This window comes from Anas acuta, chromosome 5 (genome assembly GCF_963932015.1).
Source record: "Anas acuta chromosome 5, bAnaAcu1.1, whole genome shotgun sequence".
Classification (NCBI taxonomy): Eukaryota; Metazoa; Chordata; class Aves; order Anseriformes; family Anatidae; genus Anas; species Anas acuta.
Window position 1 is genome coordinate 39,139,850 of NC_088983.1, and position 14,926 is coordinate 39,154,775.

At 36.3% G+C, this 14,926-nt stretch overlaps 2 protein-coding genes across 2 annotated transcripts in view; one reads left to right on the forward strand and one right to left on the reverse strand.

Moving 5' to 3' along the window:
• The window catches only part of CHRM5 (cholinergic receptor muscarinic 5), a 50,889-nt gene that overhangs the window by 23,664 nt on the left and 12,299 nt on the right, over positions 1-14,926 (reverse strand). The gene's annotated exons all lie outside the window — the stretch shown is intronic.
• Positions 1-14,926, forward strand: part of AVEN (apoptosis and caspase activation inhibitor) — a 99,504-nt gene that overhangs the window by 17,580 nt on the left and 66,998 nt on the right. Inside the window, exon 2 of the mRNA XM_068684308.1 lies at positions 3,927-4,107. Coding sequence (XP_068540409.1) covers positions 3,927-4,107 — 181 coding nt within the window. The remainder of the gene's footprint in view (positions 1-3,926; positions 4,108-14,926) is intronic.

Genomic DNA, 14,926 nt, shown 5'->3' on the forward strand with positions numbered 1-14,926 from the left:
AGCAGAACATTGTAAGAACCAACAAAGATTAAATGTTTTAAACTTCCCTTAGAAAGTCGATAGAACTGAACAGGAAGAGGGCTCTAAGCAACTCCCGTGGCTTCCTAAAGGTAATACGTACAAAATCTTTTAGAAAGTTTTAGAAAGCCCTAACGGAAGCCCTGCCTTTTAACGCGCTGTCAGTTTTTTAAAAGGGCTGTGAGTTCAACAGCTCCTGCCGAGTGTTTGTGTTTAACGTGCTCGGACGGACGGCACTCACACTGAAGGGTGGCTGAGTAATTGGAGCAGGATATAGGAGGTCACTGCTGCACTTCCGCCATTGTGTACTTCAGCCTTGCTCTGATCCCAAACACTTTGGGTTCCAGGGAAGTGCCAAAGGCTGACCCCTTGGGAAACAGCCTGTTCAGAATAATGTTTACCTCGTTTTGACACCTTCCTTCCTGAAAGGTGTGCATCAGCGTGTTCTTGCCTGTGAGCAAAGTCAAGCAGAAAGCCTGCTTTCCTGTTTTTTCTTGGTACCATATCTTCCCCAACCCCACAGGCAAAATTAGTGTATAAAGGAGGGTGTACTAAAATATCCTTATGCTGTAGTAGAGACTGCAGATTTGGGGACCTGTGTGCTGTGCATTTTGCTTTCCTTCAGAAGGAAAGCAGAATCATGGGCTCTGGTAAATGTTGCAAATACATCCTTGGCAAAAGGGTCCTTCTATGAACACTCAGACAAAATTGTCAGAAGGTTTCCTGGTGTTGTTCAGCTGGGCTTTTGCATACTGTCCCCACTTTCAAAATGTCAGTGAAAGGTGCAAATGTTAATGCATATAATGCTATCTGAAATAGAGGCACAGCAGACAAATATTGTACCTGCTGTGATATCATCGTGCATTGTAGCACTGAGCAATAATGTGTACATGTGATTCAAAACTGTTTAAAGGAATAAGTTTTTCTCCTTATCTGAGTAATACTGTTTTAAAGGTTATATTTGAGTTAGCTTCAAGAATTTGTCTCAGCTTGTATCATTTGTTATTTGAGAATGGGAAATGGGGAAGGTATTTTGTTTCATTGTATAAAGGATAGATGCCTGCTTTGTACTGATTAAGACTCATTTTAAGTAAGGTATGATGATAACAGTAGCGTATAGTCTAGCTGAATAGGCAGATAAGAGGAAAGTAATGAAGGATTATTATTTTTGTGTTTCTGAGGTTGTTACCTCAGAGGTTCTTACCTGGTAGCTGTCTCATGAGACAGTAGAAGCAAATCATTTTCTGAAGATTCACTGATCAGCAATTTCTTTGTATGTCTTTTATAATCCTTAATTATCATGGTGAAAACACATCTTTAAGTTGTGTGAAAGTTGAATATTCAAATGACGATTTGCAATTTTATCTTGTAGCAGGACAGTGCATTATGTAAAAGTTTCCTTGAAATAGTTATTGGAGATGTAAGGAGTAAGGAGGTTGGTATTTAAAGTTTACTCATTTCAGAAGTAAATCTCAGGGTAGTACTCGAGAAATTAGGCTCCACAGTGCCTGTTAACACTTATGAGAATTTGTGGCTCGTTTCCTAAAGTTCAAGTTAACATTTTACCTGCTAAGAAATGCAATTTACTTGAGGTGTGCTATTAACATAGCTAATAATAGAATGCAAAAAAAAAAAAAAAAAATTAGTCCAGAAGTATTTCGTGCCTAAAAGAAAACATATGAATACATATTAATTTAATTGAATCTTGTTAAAATAAAATGGTGATAATCCTGTGTTGATTTTGTTGATGTCTGAAAGGAGAGAATCCTTTAAACAGGTCTATAGTTAGTAATTAAATGTAGTACAATAGTTTTCTCAGGTGATCCGATCTTTTCTTAAAAAGGAAGTAAAACACAATTGTATCATTGCTTTGACTCGTGAATTGTATCACATCCAAGTTATTTGGGGCACTGAATTCCATTAGGTTTTGCTGGATTATAGCAAATCATTCAATTTCTAGGAGGAAAAAAGAAAGAAATGAAAAAAGTTGATTGTTATCTTAATATAAGTGGATTTGGCCTTTGTTCTGTGGAAACTATAGCTCTGGATCAGTCCCTGGTAATGCAGAGTTGTGATTTCATCCCCTCGCTCATGCAACCACCTGTTTGTTCATGACAACTATTTTAGTGTTTTTATCTGATGGATAGAAAGAAAAAGATTTTATCTAAAAATTAAACAGAAGCAACTAGAGTGCACGCAATATTTTCCCTCTTGTCAGAGGGTTGATGTCTGGGGATGTATTTGTACAATTATGATAGCTTTTAGTCTGTTCCTATGCTCTTTGATTTTCACATTCCTTCATGCTATTCCTAACCAGTGACGCTGTTCCCAAAGTGATGAAAGAAGCTTGCTTTATGAATATAGGTGGCTTGTTTTTCTTGAAGTCATTATTCTACTTCTGATTTTGTTACTTGGATATTATGCCAGTTTGTCCAATGTTTATACCAGTATGTAAAAAAAAAAAAAAAAAAAAAAAAGACAGTAACTATTTAAGCCTTTAAGCCTTAGGAGATTTTAGTAATCTTTCTGCACAAGATGTTGTAGCTCTTCACTTACAAGTGCACTATTTAATATAAATAATTGCTCTTCACATTTATTTCAGGATTATGTTTCATTTAAACTATCAAGGCCAAGGTCCTCCTTACAGCAAGTGTCTGATGGTGAGCTGTAAGCGTATTTTGATTTATGGATATATAATGACTTATAGAAAGGTAGCTTGCCCTTAGCATTGTTTTACACTGAGTGGAGATGGCTTTAAGCTTTACAGCAGTGTAGACAAGCTTAAATTTCACTGCCCTGGTCATGGAGAATGCACTTACTATTGGGACAGCAAAATTAGTTAGATTGTATGGCAGAGCACAGTGGTTTGTAAAAAGGAGAGATGAAGCAAAGGAGAGAAGAGAGTGGAGCTGTCAGTAGGAACGTTTGGGAGCAGGCACGCTGGGAATCTCTTCTTTCTTGACTCCCCTACTCAACCTTTTCAGAGCTTTAGACCTTTGCAGAAGTTATCTCATGCACAGGTTTTCCAGCTGCTCTGTTCTCCCCTGCCGGCTGTGCACTCCTCCCACTGTGAAGCCAGCCTTTCTGTCTGTAAAGTGGTGGTTGTTCCAGCTGAGCTGGCTCTGCGAGAGGAGGGCTTTTGAGGCACAGAGGACTCAAGGGCAGGGAGAGCCTTCCACTGTTAAGTACTTGTGGCAAATGCTTGCTTAGCTCCAATCTGAAGCTGACTATGCTGTTGACTTCTTTTAGCCCTAGCATGTTTTGGGCATTTGGGCTGGTAGTTTGACTGCCAACATTCTATTTAACTTTTCCACAGGTGTTTCAGTGAAATGGCTTTCAAGAAGGAAATTAATTATTGAATTATTTCAATAATTTTCCAATTAGTATTAGCCCAATACTACTTGAGTTAAGGCCTTGCTTAAAATGGAAATTCTTACAGAGATAACCCTATCCAGGTATTTTTTTCTGCAGTATTTGTTATGTTGTCTTCATCCAATTTTGCTCTACAAACATCACTTCATTCTATTATCATCTGTATCACTGCAATACTTGGACAGATATTGCAGTTGAATTCTTAGTTCTGCTCCCCACACATTGCTTTCGGTGTCACAAAGGGAGCTGTTTGCCATGGGCTTCCAGAATAGGAGGGAAATCTGCAGAACTTGCATCAGTGTCACTGCTTGACCCCTGTACGAAGCTTCGCGGGGTACTTTTAATAATGGCATTGCATACAGTTCAGAAAGATGGTAGCACTAGTTCTAAAAGTTTGACTGGGTGGCTACTTATCCAGGCTGATTTGTATTTCTGGGTTTGAATTCTGTGGTTGTTGTTTGTATCAGCAGCTATGTAAATACTGAGATAAATGCTGTTGAGTTGTAATGGCTTCACTGTCTGTTAAAATGCTACAGGTAGAAGATGATGATGATGATACTGAATCACGAGAGGAAGAAGAGAGAGAAGTGAAAAGCTACTCAAGAAGAAAGATTTTTTCAAACTGGAGCCGCTATGAGGATGCAGAAAAAGAGGGACAGAACGAATGTGGGGAATCGCAGAGAGGAACAGACTTCAGTGTTTTGCTTAGCTCAGCAGGTAAGCATTTTATACTCTGTATAAAGTTTTTTAGCTTTACAACTTGAAATATTCTGACTCTTGTTCCTTGATGATGAAACAGGGCCCTATAATACTGCTTCTATCTGCCTAAGTCTATTTAGGAGTCTTCAAAGTCTCCATGGGAGTAGCTTTGGGAGCCCATACAGACTCCACTGAGTCATGGTAGCTGGGGAGTAAAACAGGACTGCCACATATATAGCTTTGTCTTGAAACTATGGGTCTGAATGCATGCAGCAACTTTGAGCCTCTTGCTGACGGTGAATTTCTTGCTGATCTGAGTTGTTTGGTTGTTTCCCTGAAAACAAAAAAGGTTGCTGGTATGACTAAACACAACAAAGCAGTCAAGCAGCTGCTTGCTGTTGTTTGTTTTGACAAAGATTTGTAATCAGTGCTGTACAGATGTGTGCATGAATAGCAAGTGTTACTCTCCTTGATAGTAAAGATCAGTCATTTTCCCATTTTAAAATAAGATGGAATAGAAGAAAAGGGTGGAGGGCAGCCTGTGATGATTTTGTATATATATATGTGTGTGTGTGTGTATGTATAAATGAAATATGTGTATATATATAATAGCTATACATTAATAGTATGGACAGATGCACAGTTACCTAAGATTATTTTAGAAACTCATACTGAGCCGTTATGTTAGAATACTGTTCAGCAAGAAGCTACAGACAGTATTTATTTATTTACTTGGTGCAACTTGGAAGCTCTGAAATCTCTCAGATCTGAATACTTGGATTTTTCAGCCACAGCTTACAGGTATAAGTTAGAAATTATCTGCAGTAAAGAAACATGGACCAGAGCTATCCTGTGTGCCAGAATCAATTTCAGAAGTTCCGTTTTGTGTAAGCATTGCAAAACTGGGCCTAAATTGCTGATTTTAAGCATATGATTATGGCATGTATATTGACATCTCTGAATGGCATGTTGCATGGTAAACAGAATTGTAGTTAAGATGTCAGGTATGGACATCAGAGTTGGATAGATAGCCTGGGGAGCAAAATAGATATCACAACTCAAAACTTTTTCAATCTAGAGACCTAACCTGAGCTTCATAGTTGCGTGTTGCCATTGTTCTACCTTGTTTTTTCCCCAAGTGAATTTAAATATCTTTAACTTACTATGTAGCCTTCAAAATGCCTTTAAAATGCTCTGATGAATAGTACTTTTGAACTGAAAGTATAAGGAAGTACTATTTATTTCTACTGACTTGTATTTCTATATTCCAATACATCTATTTGACTCTGTAGATTGTCTTGATGTCTAATTGGAAATCTTGTTAGTAGTCTTATTAGGTGTTAATTCTACGTCTTCCATTCAACGTGTGCTTTACCTTGCTTTAGCTAAACATTTTTTTAGGGTCTATTGTGACAGCTCTTGACATTAAAATAAATTGATAGGAGCCAGCAAGGAAACAAAGTACTTGTTTTAAGAGAGGAGGAAATAGTACCCTCGAAACAATAATACAGATTTTGTGGATTCATGTGAAAAAGCAGTGCATGTCAGGGGGTGAGGATCATATTTAGGTCTGCTCTGCTTGTTTATACATTTTATTAAAAAAAAAAAAAAGACACAGGTTTGATTAAAGTATTTTGGAAGTAACGTAGGATAATGACCTAATGAGTATGATTGCTTTATTGTCACAGTGTCCTTGTTATCGAATAATTTGTGTGTTGCTGAAAACTACAGCTTCAGCAAGTTTCAGTTTTTTAAAAATGCTGTGTTTTACAGAACAGGAAAGGTTTGTTTGTAGACAATTAGACTCAGAAAAAACGAGGGCATTATGTTGCTGGTTTATATCTGTTTAAAAGAATGAGTTGAATTTCTGAGTGCTAACCATCCCCTTAGCTGAGGTAATGATCTTAGCATTTTGTTTTGTCTGTCTTATCTTATTTCTTGTATTTTTTTTTCTGATTTTTCATTATTTTGTTATTTTGTTATTTTCATTATTTTGTTGCTTGTAATGCAAATTGTGTATGTCAGAATTTTCACTTGATATGATATGTTTTAAATTATACTGATTGATAAATATGTCTTTGTTGTGTTCTTTGTGAGGTTAGGTATTCACTTACTGAATTAGTGAATTAGTAAGTGTGAAGTTTTATCTCCTGAGTAAAACCAGGACTTCTTCATTCTTTGAAAGTTTCTTTTTCGTTCTTTGAAGAATGTTAGGATGGCATTAAAAGCTGTGCAACATTCAAAAATAAAATTTTTTATGTTCTGTTGTGCATAGTTTTAATCGCTGGTGTGTCTGTCTTTTGGTAAAGATTTATGTTGATGTCTACGCTTCGCAAAACTAAATCTTTGCTTTATTTTTTTTAGTGGTTTTTATGGTTGTATTAGTCTAGATGCATTTTAAAAATGTTTTAATCCTCATATTGCAGTGTGAAGTGAGATCTTTTCTAATGTCTGTTACAATACGTACATCTTGAAGAAAAAATGATTGTGACATAAATGTGTTAACTGGAAGAATATGAAGGCAGAGCAGCAGAAATTGTTATAGAAAACATTTGCATAAGTAGTTATGAAGAGAACAATACGTTGCATGTTCTTATGTGCTTTTGAATAGGAGTGTGAGTTCAAAAAATGGTTACTGATATTTGTTTATTCCTACTGTCTGAATGAGAATGGTTTCAGTTAATCTTTCAAATGAAATGTCATGTAATTTTAGTCTGGTATGAATTGTGTGAGTTCTTAGCAGAGAAAATCTTAGGTTTTATTTGCATTATTATACTTGTGTTCAGATAATATCTGGGAAGGGAGCAGATCATGAATGTGCAAAATTCATTTTAAAACAGTCTCCTCTTAGAATTATGAATGTAGTTTTTACTTGCTAGTTAAAATGAGCTAGTGTAGGCTGTGAAGGTAGGTAACATGAAGATATTGGTAGATGAAGAAGGCGAGGCTTCACTGAATCAGAAGGAGAAAGTTGTACCGTTCTAAAATGAACGCTTGTGGAAAAGAACATGAACCAGCGTTTTAAGACATTTTGTGATCAACTCGGTGTTATTCAGAGTATGTCTAAATTGCCAAATCTGTGTGGTGTTCTTTATAAAATCATGTTGAATAATACATTTATTTTTTATTTTTTCATTGTAACAGAGTGAATACTTGCACAGTTGTGGTTTTTTGTTTGGTTGGCTTGGTTTTAAATCATAACTGCGTGACTTGCCCAATATACCTTGTGTGTGTATGTTCAAAGATGTTAAGCTCAGAGTGTAATCCACTCCAGTTCTTACACGTCCAATATCCTACGGCTTACTTCTCATCATTTTTAGATACCAGTAAAATGAGCTGATATCAGGAGGTGGGTTATTTAACCGTTTTGATTTGTTTGCAGTATCTGGTGTAGCAATTCAAAGAAAATTGTGAAACAAATTAACAGATCGACTTGGTTCTTAGAATTTTTCACAGTTGTTACTGACAGAAGGATAGGGCAGCATTAGAACTTCTGACTGCTTGATATTGTATTTCTTCTATGATAGTGAATGCTAGGATGTCAGTTTTTGCTTTTTTTTTTTCTTCCCCCAGTCCTTTGTTAATTAAAAGGAGAGATGACAAAAAAATGCACTGAGTTAGGAAGGTGGCATGAATTACTGTGTTACATGCTTAGATCTTTACAGTAATGCAATAAAAGGTAGATCTCTTGTCAGTTAGGAAATGAAAGATTGTCTTCCTTACTTATGGAGTTTAGTAAGATTTTCTAAGTAGTACTAATTCTCTGTGGTTATCTATTTTTTAATAGACTTATGTCTTCCGTTAATTTAAATACCACACATCTTCCCCTTTGCTAATACAAAGATATTTCTATTGTATGTAACTTAAAATATGACTGCAGCTGGTTATGGCAGAGCTGTAAAATATTTAGTTTATTATTAGGAAAGTCTTCAGCCTAGTGTAGACTTAATAGTTTTGCATGTTAGTTAATTCAAATGGACTGTAAAACTGCATGGTTATATAGCAGGATTTTCTCTTCTAAAAGTTATCTTTCAAGTCACATTTGTAGCCATTGGATATATTTATCTATTTATTTTCTTGTGGAAGTGTTATGGGCTCTTGTTCTTATGATACATGGTTTCTTTAGCTTGGAATGGAATCATGTTTACTTGTAGTGATCTAAGAAGAAGCTTGCATCTCTGCTTTTTTTGTAACTTTGACTTCTGTTAGGATATTGCTGTTTAGCATTCTGAAATTGCACCGTGGATCCAATTCAATTGCACCAAGCAGTTAGGGGATTACTGGAGAGGGAATGGAATTAAAGTGCCATTTTTCATGAATGCAAAAGCTTAGCAGGGTCTTGCACCAGTACACAACTACGTAATTACTGTAGCCGGTTAAGAATTCTTTGGCACACACTCTGACTAAAAACCTGTTCTCCTACAGAACATTTAGGTTCCACAGTATTGAAAGCAGGGTCTTATAGAGATTGTTGGTCTTTAATACACAACTTAGATTTATTCCGAGAAAACGTCTTGTTAATTGAACGAGATAGTTTGGATGTACACAGTGGTGGTGACAGAATTAGTGCTAGTAGGCAGACTTAAATGAAGGAAATCCTGATATCCAAGGAGTTAAAATTCAAAGCTTGATATTTCGTTAATAATTTTATAAGCATGCTTCTGTGTGGAATTCTCTAGTTTAAATAAAGAAAAAATGGCAGCAAAATGAGAACACAAATACTGTGTGATATGGATGTCATGTTGATAATTAGCAGGATTGGAACTTTTAAAATCTATTATATGAACATTCCAGATGCTTGAATTAAGTAACTGTGAGCTGTAGATTGTTATGCTGTATTTTTATCAGAAGTGGAGGAAAATGGGAGATTTTTTTCAGAAGGGGGATCATTCTGTAGTTGCAGATATTTGTCAAGTATGATAATCTTTGGGGGATTTTGTTTTACTTTTAAAAATAATTTTTAAGCCACACACTTTTTTTTCCCGTTTTTGATTATTCTTCCAGTTTGTCCCTGCCTCAGGCCAGTCCCCAGTGCAGCAGCACTGATTCTGTTCAAGTATTTAGTCTCAAGTAGTCCCAGACCATCTCTGTCTGCAGCTTGTGCCTGTGCCTTGAGTCTTTGCCCACCTACTGATTCTTCTCACTCTCACTTAATTCTGTTTATTTTTCTTATTGTCTTTGTTTCTGATTCCAAGTGGTGGATCTTTTCTCAGTCTTTTGTTGTGGGCCAGTTTCCTTCTACACATGTTCACTAAATTGCAGCTCTGTCAAATATACTCCATCCCTCATTCTGCCCAGTCCTAGTGATCCCCAGACCTGAGTTGTTCTCTACGGGACTCATCATTTGCTTTCATTTTTCTCTCATCCACCACCACACCTTCATATGTTCCTTGTAGTTTCTTTCCGTGCTAGTCAAATCCCAGTTTATTCTTTCCATTTCTAGTGTCTGCTTAAAGCTGTATTCTCTGCCTTCACTCCAGACATTCTGACAGAATTTCCTAAATCCTATTCAGTTACCCAGTAATGTGAAGTTACAGACCACTGCATTCAACTGTGATAGAGATAGTGGGGTGGAAGTACGTGGGCTGACGCTTCTTGTTTGGTGCTGCACCAAAAATGCCTGTTAAATGCAGACTTCTCTTAGTGGGAGAATTTTGCTCTTTCCCCTATAACCAGAGGTTAGAGGAAACCCAATTCATTTGCCTTGCATACTGGGATGACGTATAGAAGGTCACTGAAGATGGACTGTTTGGTGACTAGGTGTTGAGCTCCAGCAGATTTTGCCACTTTGTATGTACAAACTGAAATCTAGAAGCTTGTAGCTTGACCAGATCGGGTCTCATTTTTCACAGAACGAGCAAATTGGACATCCCTAATACAAAAAGATTGTCCAGCATGATTTCAAGGTGCTGACTTGAGCCAGAAGAACACTTACAATTTTTCAAAGGAAGACCTTACAAGGGCTTTTTTTTTTTTTACCCCAGCTTTATTCATGGCAGAAAACCGTTCCAGACATTCTCTTATTCTTTTTTTTTTTTTTTTTTAAGTGGTGGTGAGAAGAGAGGAAAAATTACCTGCAGCAGACCATTGGCATGGAAAATCTCATACTGAATAGTTGGAAAGCAACTGAAAATGGTCTTAAGCAAGAATTAACAAAGCCAGGTGGCTTTGATAACATCTGATATCATTAGCCACACAGAGCTACTTTGTTGGGGCTTACACTACTTGTATGTGGAGTAGAATGATGCTTTAGTTCATGAGTCTTTTTTAGTGTTTTCTCTCTTTCTGTATAAATTAACACTGTGTATAGCAAAGAAAACTTTTCTATATTGCTTTTGATGCCTAGCTGAGGTAAACTACAAGTCCATTGTGAAGCCTTCAGGGAATGTCTTGAATCAATTTAGGAAAATGCTGTTGAAGCGCAAAGAACAAGAGAAGTGGAAATGATAGGATAACCTTACTTTGCTAGAAGAATCTTGCTATGTTTGAAGAGCTGTCCTCATTTTTTAACTGATGAGGGTTAAGTGCCCCAAAATAGGTTTAAGTCATTCGTTAGTTTTTATGGTTGTTAATGGATGTGTTAGGTTTAAATATAAGATTCTAAAATCGCATTACAGAGACTTGATTACTTTTCTTTGAAGAGTGGTAGACATTATCAGTTATTACCAAAAGCTGCCAATATGCATCCCTCAATAATAATGTGCTGAGTTGCAGAGTTGCAAGATGCAATGATTAACTAGATGAAAAAAAAAATTTTGGACATGAATTCTACGCTTCCCCCCCCCCTTTATTTTTTTTGTAACTTTAAGGGTAGGAGGGCAAATGCTATATAGTTCAGACAAAACTGGCAGAATGTTTTTGATATTGTACAAATAAATATAATTTCAGAAGGTACTTAGCACTTGAATACTGTAAGAGGTGGGGAATAGAACTTATGAGCAGTTACTGGAGCACAGTAGAAATTATAGGAAGTAAGTATAGGAATTCCAAATTCGCAGTTACTTCGCATTCCCTAAAATACTGTTCTGTCTCTGTAAGCTCTTGGTTTTGGGCCTTTCTGTTTAATTTTGATAAGTCTATTGCAGTATATTCTTGCATATTTGTCATCACTGAGCTGAACAGATAAGTTCATGGAACAAAGCTTGTCTTAAAAATAGGTTTCCATGCAACTTTTCTATCCTGGATATATATGGACTAATTTGGAAAAAAAGTAGAGTATAGTGTAAATTAGTTTTCTTATTTTCTGGCTAATTCTGCTCAAACAAAAAGAATAGAAATAGCAAGGCATGGTTCTGATGCTAAAAAGGAACCCTTTCAGTTTAAAAGTTCAAGAAAATAGTTGCAAATCAGTTCTCTTTACAGAACTGCCTTACTCATTGTTGGTTTGGATTATTGTTGTATATGTCAGGGCTCCCGTTTTCTGTTGGTATTTGATTGCCAAGTTCTACCATTTTTTGTTTTGTGTGTGTGCTCTGTGAAATTATTTGTGTCCATGTATCTTCATATAGCTTTCTTTCCTTCAAGTATTCCGTTTTTTTCCACTGTTTTTTACTTGAGCAGTTTTACTCATTGATCATCAGATCTTCATCAGGAAGAATTAAATGGGAAATTTCTGATGTTTTGTACAAGTGTTCTAAGTGAATAAATGTTTGTTGTTTTTTGTAGGACTTTGGCAGAACAAGAATTACAACTTGCTCTAACTTTCTTTTAGAAATATATTTGCTATTGATGTAATGCTTGGAGATTAAAAGAGAATAGACTTCCCTTGCCCCCAGTTCTTCTGCCAATGAAGCAGGCAGATAGGCAATAGATGCATCAGTGTACAGAGATTTAGACCTTTCCTAATAACGAAGAAGAGATTTTTAGAAAAGGTACAAACATTCTTGTTCTGCATGTCGCTATGCTCATAGCCCTCCTATGGGATATAACAGAACAAATGCACAAAATCCTGCAACTGCTGCATAGGCCTGTTATCAGATTGCATCTCTATTTCTTATGCAACTGAGATATGCAACTGATATAGGGAACAATTGTTGTTAATCAGCTCTGAGAACATTGTCTCTGTGCTAAAAATAATGAAAAGTTATTTAAAATTACTTTTTGCATGTCTTTATGACCACATGTGGAACAGTTGTATTTAGCTAGTGTATCATATTTGCTCTAAAATGTAATAGATCCAAACTTCAGGTCCTTGTTATTCACCGGGTGGCATGAGCTCTGTGTAGAGCACGAATGTATTGTTCAATTATTATGTATCAACATTTTTAAGGTAGTACCAGGTGACTGATCTTGACAGAAAGCTTCACTGATGCAGTTAAGGACTGGTAGTAGGACACTTGACACTAGTGTCTGTACTCCTGACATAAACAGTTATAGGCACATGCTTTACGTGCATCCTAGTGCATCCTCCTCATGTTGTTTTCTTTTGCTCTCTTACTCCATAAACATTTCCAGAACTTCCCTGATGTGCTTTCTTCTCCTGTTTGTTGTCCCATTCCAGAACATCAGAACTTTCCTTTCCTTTTTGGTGTTCATGTCATAGATACAGATTCACATCTTTGGACACTCTTTATGCAGTGATCTTCTACCTGCAAAGCTTTTAGTTGTGACAGCTGTGCCCTGAGCAGCCTACAACTTTGGCCTTGTTGTTAAGCCTGAGAGATACTGCTATTTTATGTACCTGTAAAGAGGCAGGAATATGAAATTGAGAAAAACACAACCCCCACCTCTCTGCCCTTGCCAAAATAGCTTTCCCAACTAGAAGAAAAGCCCTCCGTGATAAAGATTTCCAGTAAAATCATAGGACTTGGCATCAGTGAAAGCTGGTTATCCATCTGCTCAGTGCTTCTTCTCGAACTGTTCCTAACATTACAGAAATTCATTTTTTGTTCTAATCAGACAAGCTGTCCCTTTTTTTTTTTGTCTGAACTAAAAATAGGAAGTGCCAGATTTTAAGTATTAATTACATTTTTCCTGATAAAAGTATTCTCTTGTAATGGATAATCTGTCCTTACGCATATATGTTTTCATATCTGCACTCCCCCACCCAGCTCTGTGTGTGTATATATATGTGTGTGTATATATATATATATATATATATGTAAAACCAGAGCTATATAATTGACATATAATTCTATGTCTTGAGTACATGGAAATGTAGAATAACTGTTTTTGTTTCAATATTCTGATATCTCAGAACTATTTGGGTGTACATTATTTTCTGTGATAGTACTGCAAAACTAATAGTAAGTGATAGAAGAAAAACTGAAAAGTATCAATGTTTTGGAGATTTTGTTGGTATGCTTTATGATTTAGAATTGAATTAGAGTAACATTGACAGATTAAAGGGGGTAAATTTTGTTCCCATTAAAATCAACATAGCAAGCTTTTTCTCATTCTTATAATTCTTCATGCTTTGATTGTACTCACTTATTTCTTCAGATCCATATTACTGGATTTTAAAAATTTTCTAATCAACATCCTTCTTAAATATTTTGCCTTAATCTTTTGCTGCTACTATATATTGACAGTATTTGCAATGAATTGAATTTATATATGTTTTGCTTATGAAATCACAAATCAGTATGTTTAAATGTGTGACAGTTTATCTCTATTTTTGTCTTGCTGTTTTCGTGTCCACTACTTGAAACTGGAGGCTTTACAGTGTGATCGAAACATCTATGCAGACAATTCACTGTGTCTCTTGCTTAATCTTGTCTTTTCTTTTTGTGATACCCCTAAAACTCAGTCTGTCCTGACTAGGGGCTTCATGTTGCTTGTTATGGTTTCTGTAGCATGATCATCTCCGACTTTTCTTGCCAGTGAAATTTTCTAACAAAAAACCTCATTACTCCGACTCTCAGATAGTATGTTTAGTATTCCTGTCTTAATTTTTCAAAATTCTGTAAATTATTTCTACTACATTCCAGTTCTCCTTCTCTTACTTTTACTTATATTTACTTTCTGCCTTCCCTCCTTCCTTTGAAATTTCCTTTTACTCCATCAACTTTGTGATTTTCTGTGTTGCCATGTATTACTTTCAATTTTTTTTCATCTCTTTCATGTTCCTATTTACATTTCTGATTCTGAATTAGACTGTAAACTTTTTAAAGCAGGGACTTCCTTTTGCTTGCCTGTAAAGTATTGGTTCTTTTCCAATAATGGCATTAGTAGATAGTAGATATGCTATCTGATATGGTAGTGATAGTAGTAGTCATGGTAATATTAAAAGATGTTGATTGACTTGGAGAAGCTGTGTTTGTTTTAATTTTAATACTTGATCCACTTTTGTTTAATCTCTGTGCAAGCTACATTAGGGAAACGACATTCTATTTTTATGGTAAAGAGTATCAGGCAGATACTTAATTGCAGGAGCCAGACTTCATTTACTGTTCTGTTTGTCATATGGATAATTTTTTCCTAATACCAATTTTCGAAGAAACAAACTGGGATAGGAGTGTTTCCTTGTTCGTTGATGCTCAGAAGCAGTGCTGTGTGATCCAACTGTGCATGAACCAGCATCAGAGGAGACTGGCAGAACTGTTGTGCCAGCAGGGTGCTCAGGAATGTGTTTACGGGGAGCGGTGCTGTTTGTAAGCACTGGCTTTGGAGTGGAAGGCAGGCTGGGAACTGCGCAGTACTCCAAGGGGCACTGACTGCCTATTCCATTTTCTGCCCCAGCTCTTCCCGTACTTCTTATCCTGTTTGTGGTCCCGATATTCCTCACATTTGCTGCCAGTGTCTTGGCCTCTCCTGGCCCTTTTCATCTGCTTTTGAGTCTTCCTCAATCAAACCTATTCATTTTGCTCTGGTTCTTTCCAGTTTTCTCATCCTGTTG